At 41.8% G+C, this 22,107-nt stretch overlaps 1 protein-coding gene across 5 annotated transcripts; it reads right to left on the reverse strand.

The window, feature by feature from the left end:
* Positions 1–883: 883 nt before the first annotated feature.
* On the reverse strand, positions 884–21,941 carry PER3 (period circadian regulator 3). 5 transcript variants are annotated; one of them, XM_065696629.1, is made up of 21 exons: positions 21,574–21,941; positions 20,469–20,620; positions 19,786–19,901; positions 18,905–19,106; positions 17,816–17,864; positions 16,917–17,053; positions 16,474–16,552; positions 15,638–15,744; positions 15,236–15,392; positions 14,174–14,279; positions 13,594–13,719; positions 13,187–13,313; positions 12,597–12,741; positions 11,839–11,966; positions 11,267–11,449; positions 10,398–10,646; positions 9,178–9,914; positions 7,904–8,081; positions 7,175–7,349; positions 6,388–6,538; positions 884–4,930 (listed from the first exon to the last, which is right to left on the reverse strand). In XM_065696629.1, exons 1-21 carry the CDS (start codon positions 21,813–21,815, stop codon positions 4,829–4,831), a joined length of 3,648 nt encoding a protein of 1,215 aa, XP_065552701.1. In that variant the 5' UTR covers positions 21,816–21,941; the 3' UTR covers positions 884–4,828. The 5 variants fall into 5 exon arrangements, 4 of the variants coding, with proteins under 4 accessions (XP_065552701.1, XP_065552699.1, XP_065552702.1 ...); XM_065696627.1 differs by having other exon boundaries at positions 10,398–10,649; XR_010616343.1 differs by lacking the exons at positions 884–4,930; positions 7,904–8,081 and having other exon boundaries at positions 6,454–6,538; positions 10,398–10,649.
* Positions 21,942–22,107: the final 166 nt, after the last annotated feature.

Genomic DNA, 22,107 nt, shown 5'->3' on the forward strand with positions numbered 1-22,107 from the left:
CAGTGTGGTATTTACTTAAGACTTCAGCACAACAGGAAGAAAGTAATGGGACAAAGAGATAAATGTGCAACATGAAAAGAACTCAGGCAGGGGAAGTAAGATTCCCATGGGGTCCTATGAAACTTCTCAGAAGATGCCTCAGCTGCACCTAAGTCCAGAGACAAGAGGACTTTCTCTTTTGTTGCTTGGTCTCTTGACATAGCTTGGGATGCCAGGGAGAGAGGGTCATTGCTGCATTCCCTGATGATGCTGAGCTAGTGAGGGATGGCAGCTTAGCAGTGTCCAATCCCCTCCTGACATCCACAAGGTACCATGGCAACACTCAGCACATTTCATTATCAGGATCAAGCATCTGCTCCCACTACCACTGGAGAGAAATGATTGCTCAATCACAGGTACCTCCCAGTAATATCTGCAGTGAATAAAGCCAAAGATCCCCCTCCATGGGATGGCAGTCTTGACAGTATGCACATTCTCAGTCTAAGCTGTGAAGCCCTACCTTGTTCAACACATGCTCTGCATGTATCTCATGCCAATCAAGGCTCAAAGAAAGCCTGACATAAACTTCACTTAATACACATACTACATCAATTGCAATAATATACATCATAAATCTCTGAATGTGCTGTTTAAACAAGGCTCGATGCAGCTTGCTCACCTCACGTAAATTGTAAGACAGATGAAGGCAGTTATAGCAAAGAAAAAATGTCCTTACGGCAGCTGGATGCACTGTGCAGCTACTTGAAGTCTTCTGAATATTCATCCTTACACAATGGAGCAGTCAGTGCCTGTCTCGAAGTTCCTCCTTTCCTGTCTCCTCATCAGTCAATAAAAACTGTAAGAAAGACTCCAAATTTATCTAAATGAGTAACCATCTAAGACAGATTTATTTCACAGACACGGAAAGGGGCAGAGCCTATACGCACTGGAGGGAAAAGAAATAAATCTGTTCAATTCCGCTTCAAATATTGCAAACATAAAGCAAAATAAGCAAACCCCACAAGAGCACCTATGTACAATCAGAAAGAGGTCATGAATATTTTCTTACAAGTCTATTTTCTAGACATTAACACCACCAAAAGTAAGCACACCCCGGAAACAGTTTTTTTTTTTGCAGCATATTTTCAGTTTTATTTATAAAACCAGAAGCTCCTTTGAAGTCTACAGCGAAAAATCACACCTGGAAATTCAACCCCAGCTGAGTATTGTATCAATAAAATATTCCTGATGTAAAAATTCATTCGATTGTGATTTAAAACTTGATTCAGCTGGAAGATAAACTTACCAACCCATGACTCATTCAGCAAATACTCATCGCACTGGAAAAACACATTCGGGTCCCTCCTGTTCCTCACAATGCCATGAAAATATTTGCACATCAACTCCTCTTTTAAAAACAGAATTCTGTATTTTATGAATACAACAAAAAAGAAATTGCCAGAGAAATCCACCGAGGGTTTCTAAACTGCTGCTGCCCCCACAGGGGGTATTAACTGTGTCATTACTGCACTTGCATGTTTTCCCTTTGGTCACCAATGAAGTGACCTTCCCAACAGCTCTAACCTGTCTGCCAGGTAAGACAAAGTCACATAAGCAAAACAGCATGTGCAAATCTGGCTGCACTATTTATTTACTCCAGTGGTCTTTCAGAACAGAACTGGATCTCACTTTGACTGCTCCAGCAAACTAGAGAGACTAAAAGAGTAATATAAACCGACCTAGAAACTACCGGTTCCTGAAACCTTATGGAAATGAGGTCCTTCCCAAACAGCTTGATAAGGCATTTGACTGCAAGATGTTGTGGTTCTAGTGGGGTAAAGAGTAGCTTGAGAAACTGGTTTTTGTCCTCAATCTGGTTTTGCAGCAAACACCACTTGCTTTTGGGGCAAATATTTAGTTTCATTGTCACACAGGGCACTGATTCACTTCTTCATTCTTATGTTCTTTTCCCACACCATATTTATTCTATAACCCAGGACTAACATAGCCCCAGACAAGGACTTGCACCTAAGATTTAGCCAGGATTACAAACTCTGAATTCAAGCTCGTAGGTGCATGCACCTTCATTATTGTATGGTCAGAGGGTATGATGTTCACAGAACTACAAAACCTAGGATGTCTAGGATTTCTGTTGCTGTGTGATCTTTCTGGCCACAAATTTACAGGAGCAAGAGGTACAAACAGGGTTAACATCTCCAAACAAGAAACACATATAATAAGATCAAGTTTTTATATAAAGGTCAGAAACTTCACCACTTGTAGCAAAGACAGCACAGGATACAGTGAGTGAAGCTCTACAAGCTATACTCCTGCATTTGGTTTGAACCGGGGGTATATATTGTGCAAGCCCTTTGTTTCTCTGCCTCTTTTATACAACCAACGTGTTTCCAGACCTACGGATGAAAAGCATCTTTCAACTCTTAGGTGCATATTATCATTCTCCTAAACTAAGCCCCACTGTTTGTAACGTGGATGACATGTATGCCTGCTAAGACACTGCAAACCATCTCATTTTCATACTCAGGAAATAACATACAGCAAGAATTGCTTTTCTACGCTTCCCTTCTGGCTTCCACTTTCTACCTATTTTGAAGGAGACAGCCATCCTTACCTGGAGCATTCACATTGATCTATTTCACCAAGTCTCAAAACACATTAAAGCAGTCAATGTAAGCACATCTAACTAGAATGGATTCTAGTGCATAAGCATAATTTGACAGCTAAATTAGTTCAGAAACTTCCCAATTAAGAAAAGAACCTGTAACACAAAGCATCTTATTACATGTTTTAGAGCAAATACTTTGGACAGTGTGGTTATAAAGCAGAATGCTCTATTTGGAAAGTGCTGGAAAAAGACTAGGAAAGGTATAAGGTATTGCCCACATTTCCCTGCTTGAGTACATGATTTGCTATATGTAAATACCCATCAAAGTCTCTTATTTTAAGAGCTGTTTGAAGTTTGAACACAAAAACTACTGACCATGTGTGGACTTCTGCTGATTTACAACACAAGAGAAGACAAGTTCAAGCTGAAAAACTGAAAGACAACGAAATGCAGCTTGAGAATAAATAGAAAGCAATAGACATAAACAGAGCACACTTAGAACATAAAGCCAAAGAATACTGCCTGGGTCAAATTAGACTTGAAATTCTGTAAAAACACCTTTCTTCGAAATAGGCTTTAACGACAAAGATTGTCACTGAACTGATTCTAAGAACTAACAAACCTCTTTAGATAAATATAGTTTTCCTTCGAAGCCCTGCGGATCACAGTATTTGTAACTCAGTCAAACCACCTGAAGCTCACCAGTAAATGAAACAAAATGCCAAAAACCTTCACATAGCAGAAGAGTTACACAGAACGAAAGGATGAATCATGTGTTACATTCCAACAGCGTTTGTTGAGAAGGCTGAGGTGATGAACTCCACAAAGAAAATCTGCTCGGTTTATGAAGCGTGTCCTGCTTGAAGAGCACTTTGAGACATTCAGCTTGAAGCCAGAAGTATTAACATGAGACTAAGTCCTTTTACATACTGAAAGAGAAAGTGGTTACCACTTTCTGAGCCACAAACTCACACCATGCACAAACTACATTTTTGTCCATGGATTTCTACAGCGAGAGCCACCATTATAAAGGAAGAGGTTAAAACTTGTACAGGAAGTCAACAGTGATAAGAAATCTGTGGTCTGATGTTCAAGTTTGGCTCCACAACATGTGACTTTTCAAGAAAGCAGAAGAAAAAAAGTTCAATCTCTTTCATCTTCTGGGTTGGTTTTTTTTTTGGCATCACCATGACAAAAACAAGAGAGGGAAATGGCTTAAAATTTCCTATTCATTACGTCTGGATTCAGCTCATCCAACTAATCTAAATCAGCAACAGAAAAACTAAGATACAAATCTGCTGCCCAGAGCACTAGCAACAGAAAGGATTGCCTGCAGCTACTTGAACTGGTAACTAGGCTACAATGCCTTGATAGAAAAGGTCTTCCTTGTGTCTTTTACTGAAAAGCAGATCCTGTACAAGGAAATAACTCCTGAATTATTACTTTTTTTTTGTTTTGATTGCTACTTATAATCTCATCTGTAGTGGAGTTGCAAACCAGTTACCCTCAATCCATTTTAAAAACCCATCTTGAGAAACACAGCTTTACAAGCAAAAGCTATAAATCAACTTGGTTCCAAAACATTCATCATGAAAAACATAGGGAATAGCTTTGCTTCTTTTCACTTCGGTTTTTGATGGGCACAAGCTGGTGAAAGGCATTTTGATGCAGAATAACTCAGCCAGTTTTCAGCTGCTCATCAAAAAGGTTTTTGGATTCTTGAACCAGCTACAGTGATTTTAGAGCCTCAGAGCATCACAATCTTCAGTTTAGATCTTTAAATGTTGAACAAATGAAAATTAAGACCTTGGTTTCAATGCTGGTTTCAATACATCTAGCCTGCACGGTCCAGTCTGTTAGGTTCATCACTGTAGGTCTTAACCACTGCATCCTTTCAAACTCTTACTTGCCAAGTTCAAATATACAAACAAATCCCAGAACTCCTTTGTATTTTGCTCATCACTGAGCAATCAAAAGTTAGAAACGTAATCCATTCTGCATCAAGTCTGTGAGGTCAGGAAGAGAAACAGCCTCACAGTGAAAGATTGTCTTCAAAGTCACACCAGGAGCAAAGGGGTAATGGAGGAAGATTTAGTTTCACATATGTGATTGTTCATGTTGGGAAGAGATAGCCAGATAGATTCACCACTAGTATGTAGCGAAGGCAGAGGAAAAGAGGATGGGAATTACAGCAAGTGGTTTTACTGACAAGTGCTGGTGACTTCAGTGTTGCAGGTGCGAAGGCAATTTTCCCTTGTTCTCCATATTGTCAGCAGCCATTGCAGCCTCACAACTTGCATCCCTGATGCCACATGTAACACAGCCCTTTAAAAAGGAACAAGAACATAATAATTTTAATTCTTTTTATATTTCAAGGAGTCAAATCCTGGTTGCACATTGAAAACTCTTCAAACTTCTCACCCCTGGGCTCAAAATCTTTCTACAAGCAGGAATTATAGAGATATATTCAGAAGCCCTTTCATCTCCAACTTCTCTTGTCTCAGAAATTAATTCTTTGGTTAGTGGAACACAGTTTTAGCTTTGAGATAAAAAGGCGTATGACTTCCTTGAATTGGAAGGCCTTATCTTTCAGTCTTATAACCCAGATGCTCATTAAGGATTTGGACTGCAGTCTGAACAGCAACAATACTGATCAACTGCCCGAGTGTACTGACAGACAAGGTTTTTCTTGCTCTTGACAAATGGTATGATACTGAAATCAAGTATTGAAACAGAAATCCTGCTATCAAATACTTGTATTTGCATACCAATGCATCTCAGAACATTTGAGATCTTAACATTCACCAGTACTTTCTGCAAGACCACTGGACATCTGGTGGACTGGCTATCTGAATCAAACACGTGGTCCTAACCACAACAGGACACACGCAAGACTCTTGTATTAGGCAAACAAACACTAATTTTCTGGTCTTGTTCCAGAGCCAATGACATAGATTTCTCAGTTTTTCTGCTCCAGGAATAAATACCACAGCTCAGAAAACCACACTTGAAAATCCCAGCACATAGAGCAGACAGTGCTATAGCAGATACTTGACTTTTCTGCCGCATGAGTACATGAATACAACCCACTCTGCCTTGAAATGCTCTGTACAACACATCATTGGAGCTCTGGATCTTCGTGGGACTGGTTCTGTCCTGCTCTTTTCTTCTCCATTGTACCTGGGAGCACTTTAAAGTGATTAGGGCATTCTTCAACATAAACTAATTCAGAGTTGTATTAGTGTATCAGAGTAGCCAAAAGTAATACCAGGTAAAATAATCAGGCATAAGACACCAAAATTCTCAAAGAATGAATCCACCTACAAAAGGCAGCTATTTTTGGGTCTCTTACTATATGCCTAAACCTCCTCTGTGTTTGCTCTAATCTCCACTAACAGCTCAGTGTTACCTGCTGTGCAATCTTAGCAACAATCAGCTTTGTAGGAAAAAAAGACCTAATGCCAACAGAAAAAAACCTTACTAGATATGGACTCTTATGTGACAGTATGACACTATTCCCGTTCATCCAATCGTTGACTGAAGGAACTTTGTTACAGGTGGTCCCTACAAAGAATTTAAGTATCTTGCAAAGACATGCAATGGAAAGATTTGTATTTTGGCACATTTATCTGTCTAATGTACTTGAGCTCATTTCCTTATATAATCTACGAGGCATAACCATCAGTGACCCCACCACGGTAAGATCTCACTGGTTAGAAATGGCACTGCCACTGGCTAGCCAAGGCATGAATAAGATTCGGATTCCTTTCACAACTCCTTACTTGGGTGCTGATTTCCAGTGGGACAGTCTGGGTCCTGATCCATGTGTGTACCTCTGCAAGCTCCTTCTTCTGCCCATCCGAAAACCATGGCTGCTGCTTTTGCATGACTGCCAGCTTCTCCAGATCCTCCTTTAAAACTTCCTCTGTAATTCTGCAGGTAACAGACACCTGTGAATACAGCTGCACTAAATGAAGCAAAGCAGGCACCAAATACTATCACCTTGGGGGAGTCTCTTCATCAGTATCAGTCTATGGCTGAAGTCTAGAGAACATCTAGAGAGCATCAGCCACTGAAAAGTAACTAGAGCTTGTTAAACCTTATCTGCTTTGTAAGGCTCCTTTCAACAGTGGTCTAACTGTCAGGGTTTTTTTTGCTGTTATCTTGTTTTGGAGGTTTGGGGTGTTTGGTGTGGGTTTTGTTTTGTTTTATGGTTTTGTTTGGTTGGGATTTTGTAATGGAATCTCATTGCAAATATAAGCGCTAATTGCAAGCAATTCACCAATAACATGCAAGTATTTTTAGCCCTTTATGCATTCAAAGTACAGGACAATAACCAATCCCCTTAACACTTCAGCAAAGAAGTTACATGTTATCACATTTTAACTGATGGAGGAAATGGGGAAGACAAAAAAACAGACAGAAGGAAATAACCAGGGCTTAAAATGCACAAAAATACCCCTTCCTGGGGTTCCATTGGAATGCGCAGTTCCCACAGTCTCATTTTAAATTCTACAGTTCTATGCACAATTCCAAACCACATGTCAGAAATTTTTCATGTTTTCCAACCTGTTTGGCATTTGGTAAGTCATTAGAACTTGCTCAGGTGTGTGATCCATCATCATCCAGGCTGACTCATGGCTGGATTTATGAGCTGTCCCTTTCTCTTCTGCTTCCTCATTCTTTTCTTTGGAAGCTTCAGAATAATCATTGCTGGGAAAATACTTCGTGCTCTTCCCACTACCTGAGAATTACCATGAAAAAGAAATGGAATGCAGATGTCTTGAGAAATCCTAATAATTCAGCACAAAACCCACCAGTGTATTCTTGCAACCCAGTTCTGTAATACGAACACAGGTACTCCCAAGATGATTGCTCTAGCAAGTGATATACTTCTATTGAGAATTCAAAGACAAAGTGCATTCTATTAAGTAACTTAAGATCTCCAAAGCTTTATTCATTTGTCTCAAAATTAACATGCTTAACTTCCCTGCTTGTGTTTCAAGAAGTCATAATCTAGGCAGATTTACCTTTACTCAACAAGATGTAAGCCAGTATCTAATGCAGAGAAAAGCAGTAATGAGCAAAAGAGTGATTTACAGCTTAAAGGAATGGCTTAGATTGCCATTTCCAACTACAGCGACTGAAACAAACTTGGCTTCAAACAGCAAAAGCTGGTGACAAGACTACAGATCCTCTTATTGAGACTGTCCGTTCCCATTCCAGTATCTTGTTATAAGTTACCAACACGTTAGCAAGCCATCTAGCACCAAACAACCAAATCTTGAATTTCCCTACCTGTGCCAGAACCAGAAGTTTCACTGGAGCTACAGCCTGAAGAACCAGACAAAGCTGATCCACTGCCTGATGCTGCTGAACCTGCACCTGAGGGGGACCCCTCATACTGTGAGTGGTCAGTAAATTCACTAGAAGCACAATGGTTAGCACTGCTAACACTGTCTTCTGGATCATTGTCCTGCAGACAAAAATCAAACCAAACATATCCATAGCAATTATACTTAAGTTTGACAAGGGAACTTCATGCATTTACTGAATTTGTCACATGTTAACCAAGTTCTCAGATCAGTTCAATAGGTTTGGAGTTTCTACTCTGAAAACGCAAGGCAGTCTAAAACTCAGGGTAACACTTCATGGCAAAATCAGCAAGCACCTGCGCTCTAGCTTACTGGTTTCTGCTGTAGATCCTTCCCCACTGGGTACAGATAATGTACTGACTGCATTAAGTCAGTATTTTCTGCTGACAAGAGAGCAGGAGTCAGTTCCCTTCATGTCCTGTTAGATGGCATGAAGCAGCCACAGATGCCAAGCAATGGTGCGCTAGCATGAAGGTACGAGAGTCTTCCCCTGATTCACTCGGTGAAGCTCACAGCTTCAGTGGCTACAGGTACAGCAACTCCCCTTCCAGGACCCTACCCTGCAGTTTCAGCTGATCCAGCCTTTCCAGCCCAACCTGGATTCAGGAGCCAGCATTTTTTTCCTTGCCTGCAGAGCTCAGATTCCTGCCTCTGAGTTTACCGCGGAAGTTGGAGAGGCCTTTTCTATGCCCAAGTATGGAAACCGCCCCACACGGATCCCTGTTCTTCGGTCATTAGCTGCATCCCTGGGAGACAGAGGGAGTAATTAGAAGCGCATCTTCCCTTTGTTTTGGTTCTCCACAGAGACTGTGGGACTGGGTGAAAAAGGATGTGAACTGCGCAGCACTAACCAAGCTCCACATGCATAAAAGCCCCAAACCCAAACTTCTGGCCAACAATTGAAAAGGCTGATGCCAAAGTGCTGAGTCAAAGCAGCTCGTGGCAGCCTAGACTGGAAGATGTCACACTTCTGCCATTTGCTAAGTGCCAACACTGTACTGTTACAAGATCCCACGGCTGCAAGTATCAACAGCTTTCTCCACCTCCTGTGCTACTTGTGCCCTGTAGTCTGCATAGCACAGCCACTGGAAAAAGCAGCTAACAAAAACTGATGACCCTGAAACACGGATCATCACTGCTAGTTTGTGACTGAACACCAAAGTCAGGGTCTCTACATTAAAAATTCATGCTACTTACACATTTAGCTTCTGCATGTGCTTTAACATCAGTACTAGTGGAAAGCTCCATTGGTTTTGGCAGTTCTTCTTGAAGCAAATTCAACTGAAGCGGGGAGCTGCTCCGTGAGCTGCTCAGCAGTAGGGCCTGGTCACACTGTCCCTCTTGCCGGTCCTCCATGGATGCGGCAGAAGAGACTGGAAAGGGCTGATCCACAGCGTGTGGTGCTATTGGTGATGGAGCAGGAGGAGGTGGGGCTGGAGGTAGTACAGTGCATGGATATGAAAAGGGGAGATAAACATACTGAGGGCTAGGAAGAAAGACATACTGAGGCATCTGACCATACACAGGGAAACTCTGAAGAAATACTGCCATAAATGTGCCTATGTTTGGGGGATAAAACGCTGGACATGACTGAGCTTCACAGCATAGCTGTGATGATGACACGGGCTCAGGTTTTAATGAGTGAATGGCAAGCTCCTCTCCTACAGGAGAGGCTGGAAAACTTGACAGTGGATCCGAGTAGACAGGAAATCCCATAGGAGGAAGGACATTCATACTGGAGGAGCTCAAACAGGACACTTTTGAGGGAGAGAAGGACTGTTTCTGAACTGTTCTCTTCACACACGGAAGACTAGTTCTATTTTTACTGGTAGAGTGGTTATCTGAGGATTTTCTCTGAGGTTTCTGGCGCTTGAATTTTCCGTGTTTGCCTTTTTTACAGGTAGATGGGCTCATCTGCTTTGAAGTGGAATCTCCTAAGGAGGAAGGAAAAGAGAATTCACATTCACTGAAATGACAAGAAAAGAAAAAAGAGGGAGAGAGAGAGAGAGAAGAAATACCCATACAATTGAATGTGGTTTATTCAGAGCTGACTTTCCCCTGGGCAACTGTTCTACAAGGACAGATTTGCTGACATATTTACAATATTATCCTTCACATAATCAATTTTCTTACCCATCATTCTGGCCTATCCCAATCAGATCTTTTACATTCCTTGGAATTTGCAGGGGCTTTGCAATAATTATCTGCTTTATGAAAAGCTCAAGATAGCAACATCCAAGATGGAGCAGACCTGTGTGGGCAATGCTGTTGTCAAGCCTTGGCAGTTCAAAAGAAGTATCCTGTTTGTAGCCCCAGTAAGATACTGGCTAAATCATACAACGGAAAACCAGACTCCTTGCTAGGTTGGTCTTTGTAAGTCGTCTGCTAAGTCTCTGTGTCTCAAATTTGCTTCCTACCTTGGCCACAGGAATGTCCTTTGTTATTTCTGCTCCCCTGCTGAAGGTAAGTCCTGAATGGAGAAAGCAAGATCCTCTGGCGGAACTTGTCAACGTAGTTCTGCTCTTCCTTTTGAGTGTGGGCTGACAACGTCTCTTTTGTTAGCCCAACTGGCTTTAAGTCCTCTGGCACTGCAGTGAGATTCTGAGCGTGCACAGGAGGCAGCTCAATTTGTTCACTTCCAACAGTAGTATCCTCCATTGTAGTCACTTCTTTGAAGAGGGAAGAAAATAATTATTCACTCTTTGCTCTGTCCTTCTGGTATCAACTCCCACAGCACCCAGAGGGTTACACACAAAAGAATCTAGTCTGAGCTACTGAGCAGATAAAGGCTGCAGAGGCGGGGGCAGAATACACCCTTCACAATCAAATATAGTTACACTAACATCAACTGAGCAAAATACTTTTTTAAGTAATTTGGTGAAGTCTAGAAAACTTCACTTTGAAATTACAGAGGCACTTCTTTCTTCATATTTTCTTAGTACAGTAGCAGTTAAATACTCATTTTAAGCCCCTACTGCATTAAAATGAAGTAACACTGGCCCACTAGTCATTTTTATTTTAATCCTCAATGGCCAAATGCACAGTGTTGTGTTTGAGATATGTGATTAAGGTAAAGGGGAAAAGAAATAGTTCACTCTGTTAAAACTAGGTTTATTAAAATACTATAAAAATTTCCAGGTATACAAAATCCAGGTATTTCAGAGCTCATATTCATGAGAATGTATCTCAAATGGACAAAGCTTTCTCATGGTGTACTTCAGTCTGGAAACAGTTTGAATGGAAAAATCAGTGTGACAAGTCAGTGTTCTGCGAGTGTGAACAGTACCTGATTCAGGGTGTGGGACATGCACTATAGTGCTGCTGTAACTGCACTGGCTGGTGACAGACACCACACTTGGAGCCTTCTTGGACAGGGTCAGGTCTGCCAGAGGAGCTCCCACCATGCCTGCAGCTGTCTTGTCTTTCAGTGTCTCTTCCTGATCAGCAGACACCGGAGTTTGGGAATTAACTGTTGAAAGTATAGCAGTATCTATTGGTAAATGACAAAGCTGCTACATGGAATTTAATTCCAAGCAACGCTCCCAGTTCATCAAGTGGTTCAGAAACAGGAAGAAACTATGCAGACTATTAAATAAGACAGTCTTATATACAATTAAACGTATAATCCATATGCCAAAGCAATGTCAGCACATACTAAACATGGCATAAAATGAGCAAGAAACAGGCTTATTTAGCAACAACAAAAATTAGGGTCCTTTGATGCATTCTATGTTCAAAGACTTAACTGTGAGATCTAAACAAGGTAAGCAGCTATTCACCCCATAACCAAAATATTTGTGCTGTTAGTGTGACAACTATTCTGTTGTCTATTATGATTGTCAATACACTTTGTGTTACCTTCTAGTGCCTCAGCTTCCTGCTGACTTTGCTGGACTTGCTTGTCATCTTCTGAAGATGATGATGATGTATTTGCAGAAGATTTACATTTCCTTTTGAATGCTGGAATACTGCAGCTCTCTAGATATCTGAAATATAAGCATATCACAGGAAGCTCTTGCTACTTTGTGAGGGGTTTTTTTCTCCATTTGGAGAGACAAACATTTGAACAATCCAAACTGGAGATCCAGGTGCTGTTAACTAGTATTTTAAATTCACTGCAGGAAGCTCTGGGCACATATGTGCTTTCCAGGGAGTATTTTAAACAAATTCTCTGATTTATTCTTTAAAAGAGAAAAAAGGGGAAAGAAGAAAAACAAATGTTATCTTCTGGGTTAAAATATACCAACATTCTATAAACTACATCAACTCTTTTATACTCATGTTCTCAAGATGTATATTGAGAAGACATTGACATAATATGCCCACTGAAATCCTCCTAAACTCCTACGCACCAGTGGTGAAACTATCAGTAGGCAAACATCACTAGCTGCAGACAGAATCTTTGGGCCCTAAATACTTCATTACTGTGTAATTCAGATTGACTGAATGTTGGGATGGATTGCCCAGAGAGGCAGAAAACTTTACGAACTATCCCAATCCATCCCAAATTTATCTAACAACTCAAACCCCAAACAGTCCAGACCAATGTAAACTGCCTAGATATTTACCTTGCAACAATTATTCTTAAACTTGTAGCACTAAAATCACTTTATTACCTGATGATGCTATCAACACAATTGATCTGCTGATAGGAAGGCACACGAGGAGTGTTCTTTGAATCATCATAAAACACATTGCCTGGTTCTTCTGTACTATCACTTCTCACTGTCTGAAGAGAACAGGCAGCAGTGTGCCTCTTCCCTAGAAAAGAAGAAATCCTCAGACTCCTCTCAGAGGCATCTAAACACTAACCCCACTGAGAAACATATATATATATATATATATATATACACACATACTGGGATACATACGTATTATACAGGGATATGTGGCCTATGACAGCACAGCTCTCATTACTAAGTTATTCTGCATTTTCACCTCAATTCACATGTTTTGAGAATCCACATAAAGTAGCTTTGGGAAGCTACTCCAGTAGACTTACATTTGCTACACGCAAGCCTGCGTTTTCACTAGAAAATGTTAAAGAAGTAAAACTCTATTAATCTAGAAAGAGCTGGATATGTTCCTCTGTGCCTTAGGGAGCAGTTACAAAGTTATTGTATGTTTAAGCCATGCTAGAAACTCATGGCTATAGATCTGCAGAGAGTTCACGTGACCATAAAGGGTCATAATTACATTAACTTACCTCCTAGTATTCCTGAGCTCACAGCCTGTTCGTTTCCGTTCTGTGGCTTGCTCCTTGATGCAATGTACAGCTGCTGGCCCAGGTTTTTGATTCGGTTGACATCTGCACAAATCTGCTGCAATGTCATCTCGAGATAAGTGAAACGTGGAGTCAGAATAAAATGAGACCATTAAAGTGGGGCTGGGTTCTTGTATTCTCCAAACTGAGAGGGAGCTACAAACTCCAGCAGACTGTCAGCCTAAGCCTAGTATCTACTGGTATTTGTAAACTTAATTAATCTAATTATCACGGTTGATTAAATTAAATTAAATCCATGGTGAGTTCTGTACATGTACACAGTAAAAAAAATGACATTTTAAAACCATATTTGTACTACTCTGCAGGCAGTGACACATTTATGGGCTTACTGGTTCCTGTATATCCTCTGCACAATTCCCATTGGAGTCACTTGAAGACGCTATGCTCATATAGTGCTCATAAGAGCCATTGCTTCCACGACTTCCATAACCACTGGAAACATTGCTGTGAACTGGCTGTACGAGGGGAGAAAAATAGTAATTAAAGAAAATAAATCATCATCTGAGAGAACAAAAAGAAGAAAACAACAGACTTTGAACACAGAACTTCAACTAAACAAAAACATTAAGAGAAAAGTCAGTATTGCTCTGGGCTTTGCCACTTGCTTGGGAAAAATTCCTTACCGTGCTTAAAGCTGTTTCAGGATACAGATTTATCTTTATCAATTATATTTATATCATACACATATATATATATATTTAGATTGGCAAATGTGGCAAAGTAGTTTTTCCTAATCAGGTAGGCTACCCAGTCATACTTTTAATGCTGTCACACAAGCGTGCCTCCATTTAGCTTTCTTTTCAGAGCTTTTTAAAAGATCATCCCCGAAGTAATTTGCTAAACACCACAAGGTGCTTTAGCCCCTCACTGAGGCCAGCCAGTGTTTTGAAAATCTTTCACCTTCCTTACCTGCAGAAGCAGCTTGTAAATTTGTCCTTGCAATTCTCTTATCTCTTTCTCGACATGGCTCATTTCTTTACTTCTTGCAGCAAAGACATCTTCATTCAGAGGGCTTCTGGAGAGAGACAACAAAATTTCACTATTCCCTCGAATCTGATGAGAAAAGGTAGCTAAAACAGTTGGAACTGATTCTTTATCAACACTATTTTTACTACTTCACTGAATCAATACAAAGGGATGTCTTCTGTTCCACTAGCAGCTCTGCTAGGATAGTGAGGTAGTGTTATGAGCACAGTGCTTCATGTGAAGCCCCAGGGAAGTCAGCACACCAGCACAGTGACAGAAGTTAAGGTTGACAAGCATCTATACTTCAGTCTCCTTCACCCAGAAGACAGATTCACACCCCATAAAATATCACTTTGAAAAGCCAAAAGGCCATCTCAAAAAGCCGTTTCCTAGAAAAAACAGGTAAGAGGAAGGCAGACAGTCGTATTCCAAATCTCTTGGAGACTAAGGAGAAACACGGAAAAAATAAACTTGCACATTCAATACTAATTGCATTTTTTTTAAAGAGCTTATCTTGGTCAATACTTAAATTCTATGGCAAGTGAATGTTCCAGAAGAAAGACCAGAAGGTCATTTCAGCTACATGCCTGTCAAGGAAGGTTTTTGCTGTTGTTTTGGTGAGCCAATCATGAATGAATGTAAGCTAATAATTTGTTAAAATCGTCTACATTTTACATGGCATTTTAGCTTTTACTCAGCTTTCTAAAACTGATATTTGATTTAGACATATCCATTATCAGGGTATCTGGACATCAACCACGTGCAAAAACCTATGTTAAAAACCAAAAGAGTTGGCTTTGTCTTTTACTTCAAAGTAATTTACTTATTTTCATACTGAAACAAAATGAATGCCGTTCTGAAGGAATGGGCTGCAAGACAGATGCTAGATAGCTGTCACAGACTGCAGGAGCAACACCAGGTCTCTAGTTCAGTACTGAGACTATTTTGTTTTGCAGAGCATTCAACAAAAAGCACTTTAACAGATCAATTCTACAGCTGACTTACGTTCGGACTTTGTGTCGGCCAATGATGAACACTACTTTCCTGCTCCAAGGATTCACAAAACTGGACCAGCTGGTATCCAGTATGACATAATCCCCATTTTGAGTACAAAATCTAATAGGTAAATGTTCAAAAGGGGGTTGACCAGCGAACTTCAGGACTGAAAAAAACAAACCCAACCAATCAAGAAACAAGGTTCAGTTTGCATTACGACACAGGAGTGCAAGCACAAACACTAACAATGGGCTCCTTTAAAACTGGGCTTGAATTTGCTCTGATCAAACTGGTTGCTTTAATTCATTAGTTTCTTTTTGTCTGCACTGCAGATCAGTCACATGCCAAGCAATAGGATAATGAAAAAATGCTAAAAGCAATAGAAATCCCTCTTAAAGCAACTGTACTTACTCTTCCGGTGAATAGCAATCATCAAAGGGCGATCTTCTGGGTGCAAATACATCAGAATGGACGTTCCAATTAAATCTTGAGGTAAGTAACCCAACAAAGGCACTGCTCTGAAACCCAAAGACATTATCACTGATTATAATACAGTTTTGAGTATCTAAATACTTAACCCTTTGCTTGTCAGTGAAGTCCCCGTGCATGATCCACAGCGGCACATGAACTAAGGCTACAGAACATTTTCCAGCTCCATATGATCATTCTAATGATCATCCAGTGCAATGCAGATATGTAAATACTAATGACAAACATTTCTGTGCCTGGAGATCTGGTAGACTTTCACAGCTTTGCGCCTGCCTATATGTAAAGAGAAAATGTAACATAAAAAAGGATCTTGAAGAAGCATCACTATGAAATCTGATGTGGAGGCTGAAAAGTGTGTTGTAAAAACACTCTTATGGCTCAGCAGGAGACAGGTTTAGTCTTGCCAAATTTGGCCCAGCTCAGTACAGCTGTATCTCCACACTGCAATCCCCAGAGCTTTGCATTATGTGGGTTTTCCACTCTGTGTTCCCACAGGCCCCCACTGCCCTGGATAACAAAACCTGACCGCAGTTCTGTTTAGTTCACATTTTAAGTCAGCAAAGAAGATATTTGTCAAGCTCTAGATGTGTCTACATCTCCATGTCTAGATGAGTCTACTAACACAAAACTACTTGGTTTAATTCACTATTGCCAAATGCACAGTTCAACTATATTAACTGTGTCTCCAGCTCCATCACCAAAGGATTTTCTGCTACCTCTCCATACACACCTCACAGGTCTTAAGACTCAGATCTCACCTGTCATCTATGTCAAGAAAAACACATCCAGGGGTGTGAGTGGTGGTGAAGATTCTTTTATCCATAGGGATTCGAGGAGCTAACAGAAAAAGAAATATGTACTGAAACAAAATATGCACTAAGGCAGAAAAAATGTTACTTTTGCTCGTGACAGGTTATTGGCTCCTGAGCTTTTTTCATGGCTCACTGCTTTCTGAAACATCACACTACACAGCTTTAAGTGCTATAGACTGCTCTCAAAAATAGAAACAGAAGAAGTCAAATTCTTTGGGACCTTGCAAAGAAGGCACAGATGCTCTGGATTTGCATGCATGAACACACACAGATTGGAAGTTACCTGGGTGAGCCTACCCAAGCACAAGTTCTAAACAAAGGTAACTGACTTTCATACACTGCATTTTAATGTTGGCTTGGTTTTTTTTGACTGCAGTCTCCTGACTTGCCTTCATATCCAGAGTGAATTTTCTCAGCCAAAGCTAAGCAGCAGGATTCTGTATCCACATGGACAGAAGTACACACATGGACTAAGTACGGTGTGATTCGGAAGGGGTAATAACGTGTTTCTTGATCTTTACCACTCCTGAGGGAAAGTAAAAGGGATTAATGAACTGGTTTCAAGACCCAGATACTTTATGCCAGGGCTCAGAGCACTGCAGAGAAGTCATGCTAAAGCACAGACCCTGGTAATCAGGATTTCCTGAGGTCCTTAGCACACTCCTTTGCAATCCATGGCCAACACATTCAGCAATGCTGCTCTCACTCCCCTTAAAACCAAGCAGGTGTTTTGCCTCCAATATCTGCACTCAGAGGCTGTTCCAGAAATGCCATTACTGTAACCTTCTAATTCTCAGTCCAAAATGCATTCACTAGAACCACCCATTTGGTTTTGTGCTCTCCTCGAGTTGAACAGTTCTTTTTGTTGTTTATTCTGTACCATTTTTAGGAAAAAAACCCAGAATTCTTTCTCTCTCAAGCTTTGGTTCACTGACCTATGTGAGACTCCAGCCACAGTTCATAAATAGCTGTTGTTCTTGGATAGACTTCCCATGAGAGTTTGTCTTCCTAGAACATGTGTGAGAGCAGCTGCATGCAACATCTTAGATGAGATCTCAACCAGGCCTTTGTAATGACTCTTTTCACCTGTTATGATTTCAATATCTACTCCAGCTCTGACAAAGAATTGAGATAAATTTCTGGATGTTATCACTTACACTAAAAGTTACTTTCTCATTCCACAGTTTTGTAACAGGTTTCAAGAGACTAATGTCATAAAAACTACTGACAGCTCCCCCTCCTGGAAAAGAAAGATACAAACCTTCCAACACACTAGTAATGTACTTGCCTGATCCTGCAGAAAAAGGACTTCACCTGGGCATATTCATACAGAGAAGCTAGTAAGAAGAACACACATTGGAAGTATAAGTTAATAAGGACCTAAAAGAACCATTTTAAACCCTGTATTCTCCAGACTTTCTTGACCTAGACCAAAGTCTCTGAACCTGCTCTGTATTTGCTAGTTAATTAGCTGTTCAACAGTCTGCTCCCACCTCAAGTGTTCTCACTCCACTCCACCCCATTCACTCTTGGAGAAATAGCTGACCTAAATTCAAAGGAAACACATATGATCTTTAGAAAACCCTCCTTTCCAGTGCATCACTATGGGAAGGATAGGTGAAAATTCCTGGCTTTAGGAGCCATGGACCAAAACCTATATACAGCCAAGAGTTATGGGCAGAGGAAAGTTCAGTAACAGTTCAAAGCAAAAAAACCCTCCTCCGTAGGGGCACCACTGCTGTGCTGGGTAGGCACATAACTAGCTTTCAAGTAGTGTAATCCCTGGCATGTCAGTGTTAGCAGCCTCTGATGCCTCCCATCCTTTGCTAGCAAGGATTTTGGATTTCCCAGCTTTGATGCCGGAACAGCCCCACGGTTAAGTGGGCAAAAGCCATGGCTGTGGCAAGCAAGCTACACTTGAATTGCTCACAAATAACATAGGACTCAAAAGACGCAATTTAAGCACATCCAGCACTAAATAGCAAGTCAGCTTAAAACTTCGGTTTAGTGAGCTATGTTCACAGCAGGCTGCAAGCAGACCATAAAGACAAAGCACCTGAGCAACCGTAAGATGCAGACTAAATAACTTTAAACTCACAATTAGACCTTTAGTTTCTTTTTAAAGAACAGCAGTACTTGGAATGAGTAAGATTATGCACGAAACAATGATCTATCTGCCTTTTACTTACCCAACACAAGTGTTAAGCCTCTGGGAGACTAGCTAGGACTAGCTGCATAGCTACTTGAGTTTTCAAAGTGAAAAGGGAGCAAGTGTTGCTAATGCTAGTGCAAGCATTTAAAATGAACAGCTATTCTATCCTCATTCTGCAAAGCCAGAAAGACACATAAAGCATTTAAGAGCATTGCCAAGCCTCACCTGTTTGACTTTCCATGTTCCAAAGAGGCAGATGGGACTGATCTGTGTGTGTGTAGAACACACTCACATCCTGAGGGACAAGCAGCTCTACAAACCGGGAGGAATCCAACACTTTCTTCTTACAGTTTAGAATGGACGCCGCCTGCTCAGAAATATGCACCATGCGTCCAGAAAGCAAGGAAAATACAGCCACAAACGTGTCCTGGAAGAAACACCATTGTTAAAAACAATCCCCCAACACATGGAACCAGTATTGTAAGGATAAACCCCAATCAACTCAAACCCACCACAACCGAAGACAGAGGTTCAAAAATGGGCTCTTAACTTAGCATTCAATTAAAGTTATGCATGAGCCACTCCAATCTCCAATGCCACAGATAGCTTACTCAGGATTTACAAACACTAATAAGACTTCAGTATCAAAACTGAAACAGATTACAGTGATGCTTGCAATTGTCCAGAATGATCTGCTATCAAAAAAACACTCCCAAACAACAGAATAACTAAGTCCAGGAGCACAAATGAAAACCAAAGGCCCTCACAACTGATCAGCTGATCAGCTTTGAAAGCTTTCTGCGAAGTGGGTCTCAAGAGATCACTATGCTGTAACTGGATTCTCAAACCAGATACTCAAACAACGTATTTGTTGCTTCTGGTCCTAAAAAAACCCTCAGGTCTTTTCTTCACTTGCTGCTGTTGGGCACCCTGAGTCAGCACAGATAAGGAATAGCCTTAATCTACCTTTAAAAGCACAAAGGTCTCTCTGGCTGAATCTTCAAGGCTTTTCAATTTTAGATATCCTATTTCCACAAACTGATGTAAGGAGACTAAACAGAGAGTGAAACAGTGATGAACCCCTTAAGTATGCCTGAATTCCTTACAGTGTTTTTGGGAGTGTGTTCAGATGCAACTGCCACCAACTCTTCTACACTGTATGTCATCACATCTGTCTGAAACACTCTTCGGTCACTCAGGGCCTGGAAAAAGTCATTGTTTGCTAAATTGAAGAAAAACAGGAAAAGCAAAACAAACACAAGGAAGTCAGTAAGGAGACTTTTTGGAAGTGTTTCTTACAGCCCTTGTACTCTTGTCATCTCTTTGGTGAAGTCCAAATGAGATGAGGAAAGTCTGTGCAGCGACAAAGGGAAAAGGAATAGTGCTTATACTATTGGAGTGACTTGTCTTAGAGAAAACGAGCATGAGGAAGTAGAACGGACAGAACATGATGGCAAAAGAACAATTTTAGCCACTTAGTTCTGTTGGAAAACACAGGCTATCAGTAACTTTTCAAAGTGGAACAGCAATGCTATTTTTCCAACATATACAGAAAGTTATTAGCAGGCACCTATCAGCTATAGGATGCTGAAGAAGAGAAGCAGTAGGTGGGCATTTCAACAAAAAAGATACCGTGATTATTTAAAACAACCCACAGAGCTTCAGAAAATCACGTGTTTGCCAGATAACTGGAATGCATTCCTTTGGTTTAATGTTATTTGTTGCCAAACACATCCATTCAAATGAAGCTGCTGTATAGCTTCTATGCTTCCAGACTTTTTCCACATACCTTGGACCTGCTGGACACACCGCAAGGCATAGTTGAGAGCACTGATTGTACTGGGCTTGCTGGAACTCCTTTTGTCTTCAGGCAAACACCTCTTCATTTCTTGGATCATCATCACCATATCTCTGTGAGACTGGCTCCAATTCAGCTGCTCACTGTGAAACAGAGGTTAAACTTTACCAGAGGCTTCTGGAATAGGAACTTCTTTTCTGTCAAGCAATTAAACTTATTCACTCAATTAACTTCACAGTCTTAGCTGCAGGGTCACAGTATCCTGAAACATTTCCTGCTGTATCTTTCTCACTTCTTTGATGCTTAATCTTTTCTCCTCTGCTTTCCTCCTTTCCAACTCTGACATGTCATGGATGGCAAAGTCACATCATGATCAATTAAAAATAAGCTGATGTTTACTCTAGATTTCACTGGTATTAAAATAACGAATAGATGCCAATCCTATCCACATACAAGTCTTTCTAGCCTTGAAGTCTGCAACTGAATATAAGCACTTCAGGGAAACGTGAGGTACTGAAAATACACCTGATGCAAAGACTCCTCACGTGACTTGGGAGGCTTCAACAGCAAGGTTAGTAACAAGATCTCCCTCTTTTGGCTGAGTAATAAGCAGTTACTAACCACCAGTATCCTCAAAACACTGATTCCAATCGTACAGACTGGATAAGAACACCGTTAGTTTAAATAACTTCTGGCCATCTGGCATTGTTATTAGTATACTGTTACTGCATGGATCTGTAAGAGCTGAAGTACTGCATGTTACCTTCACATGCTAGATCAACATCTGAGCACCTACAGCTCTCTGCTCCACTGCTAGTCGATACAGTCTTTAGATTAAGCACATGTAGAAGCCACAGAGGGGCAATGACTTATCTATTCAGCCAATCTAAAACCGAGGCAAACATCTTATCAGGAGCTATGCAACAGCGATGCGTGATCTACACGTGAGGCTATCATCAGCATCACGGCTTGTGATTCAGGCTTCCCTGGTGCACTGAAGTGAGCACTCTGCATCCCAGCTACCCCAGCTCCCTGACTGACCTCAGCGCTCAGGTCAGGACATCAGCTCAAGCAATAGCACAGTCGGTGGCCTTACCCGAAACTTCCAGCTGAGCAGCCACTGGCCTCCCGGCTGCAGAAATCCGCTTCCTTGGCGCTTGGCCCATTCACCCCTGTCCCGCCAGAGCCGGTCCCCGGACCCACGGCGCGCCCCGAGCCCGCCTCCCCCCGCGGCCCGCCGCCGGGGCCCAACGCCTCCTCCGACCCGGCCGCAGCCGCCGCTGACCAACCCCCGCCGCGCTCAGAGCCGCCGCCGCCGCGGAGTTTGCCCACGTCCATCTCCGACCCGCAGGCCGCTACAGCGCGGGGGCATCGGCGGCCGCCCAGCTCCTCAGCGCGGCCGGACCCTCGGCCTCCGGAGCGGAGCCGGGCCTGCAGGGAAGCACACACGGCGGAGGGCCCGGCCCGCCCGCCCCGCTCGGCCTCCGCACGCGCCCCGGCCCGCCGTGAGGGGAGGCGCCGCGCCCGCCCCGCCCCCCGCCCCGGTTACGTAACGGCGGCCGCACGCGGCGGCCCCGCTCCCACACACGGCGGCCGCGTGCCCCGCGGGAAGGAGGAGGCGGAGCCGAGC

The sequence above is a fragment of the Lathamus discolor genome, chromosome 16 (genome assembly GCF_037157495.1).
Source record: "Lathamus discolor isolate bLatDis1 chromosome 16, bLatDis1.hap1, whole genome shotgun sequence".
Taxonomy (NCBI): Eukaryota; Metazoa; Chordata; class Aves; order Psittaciformes; family Psittacidae; genus Lathamus; species Lathamus discolor.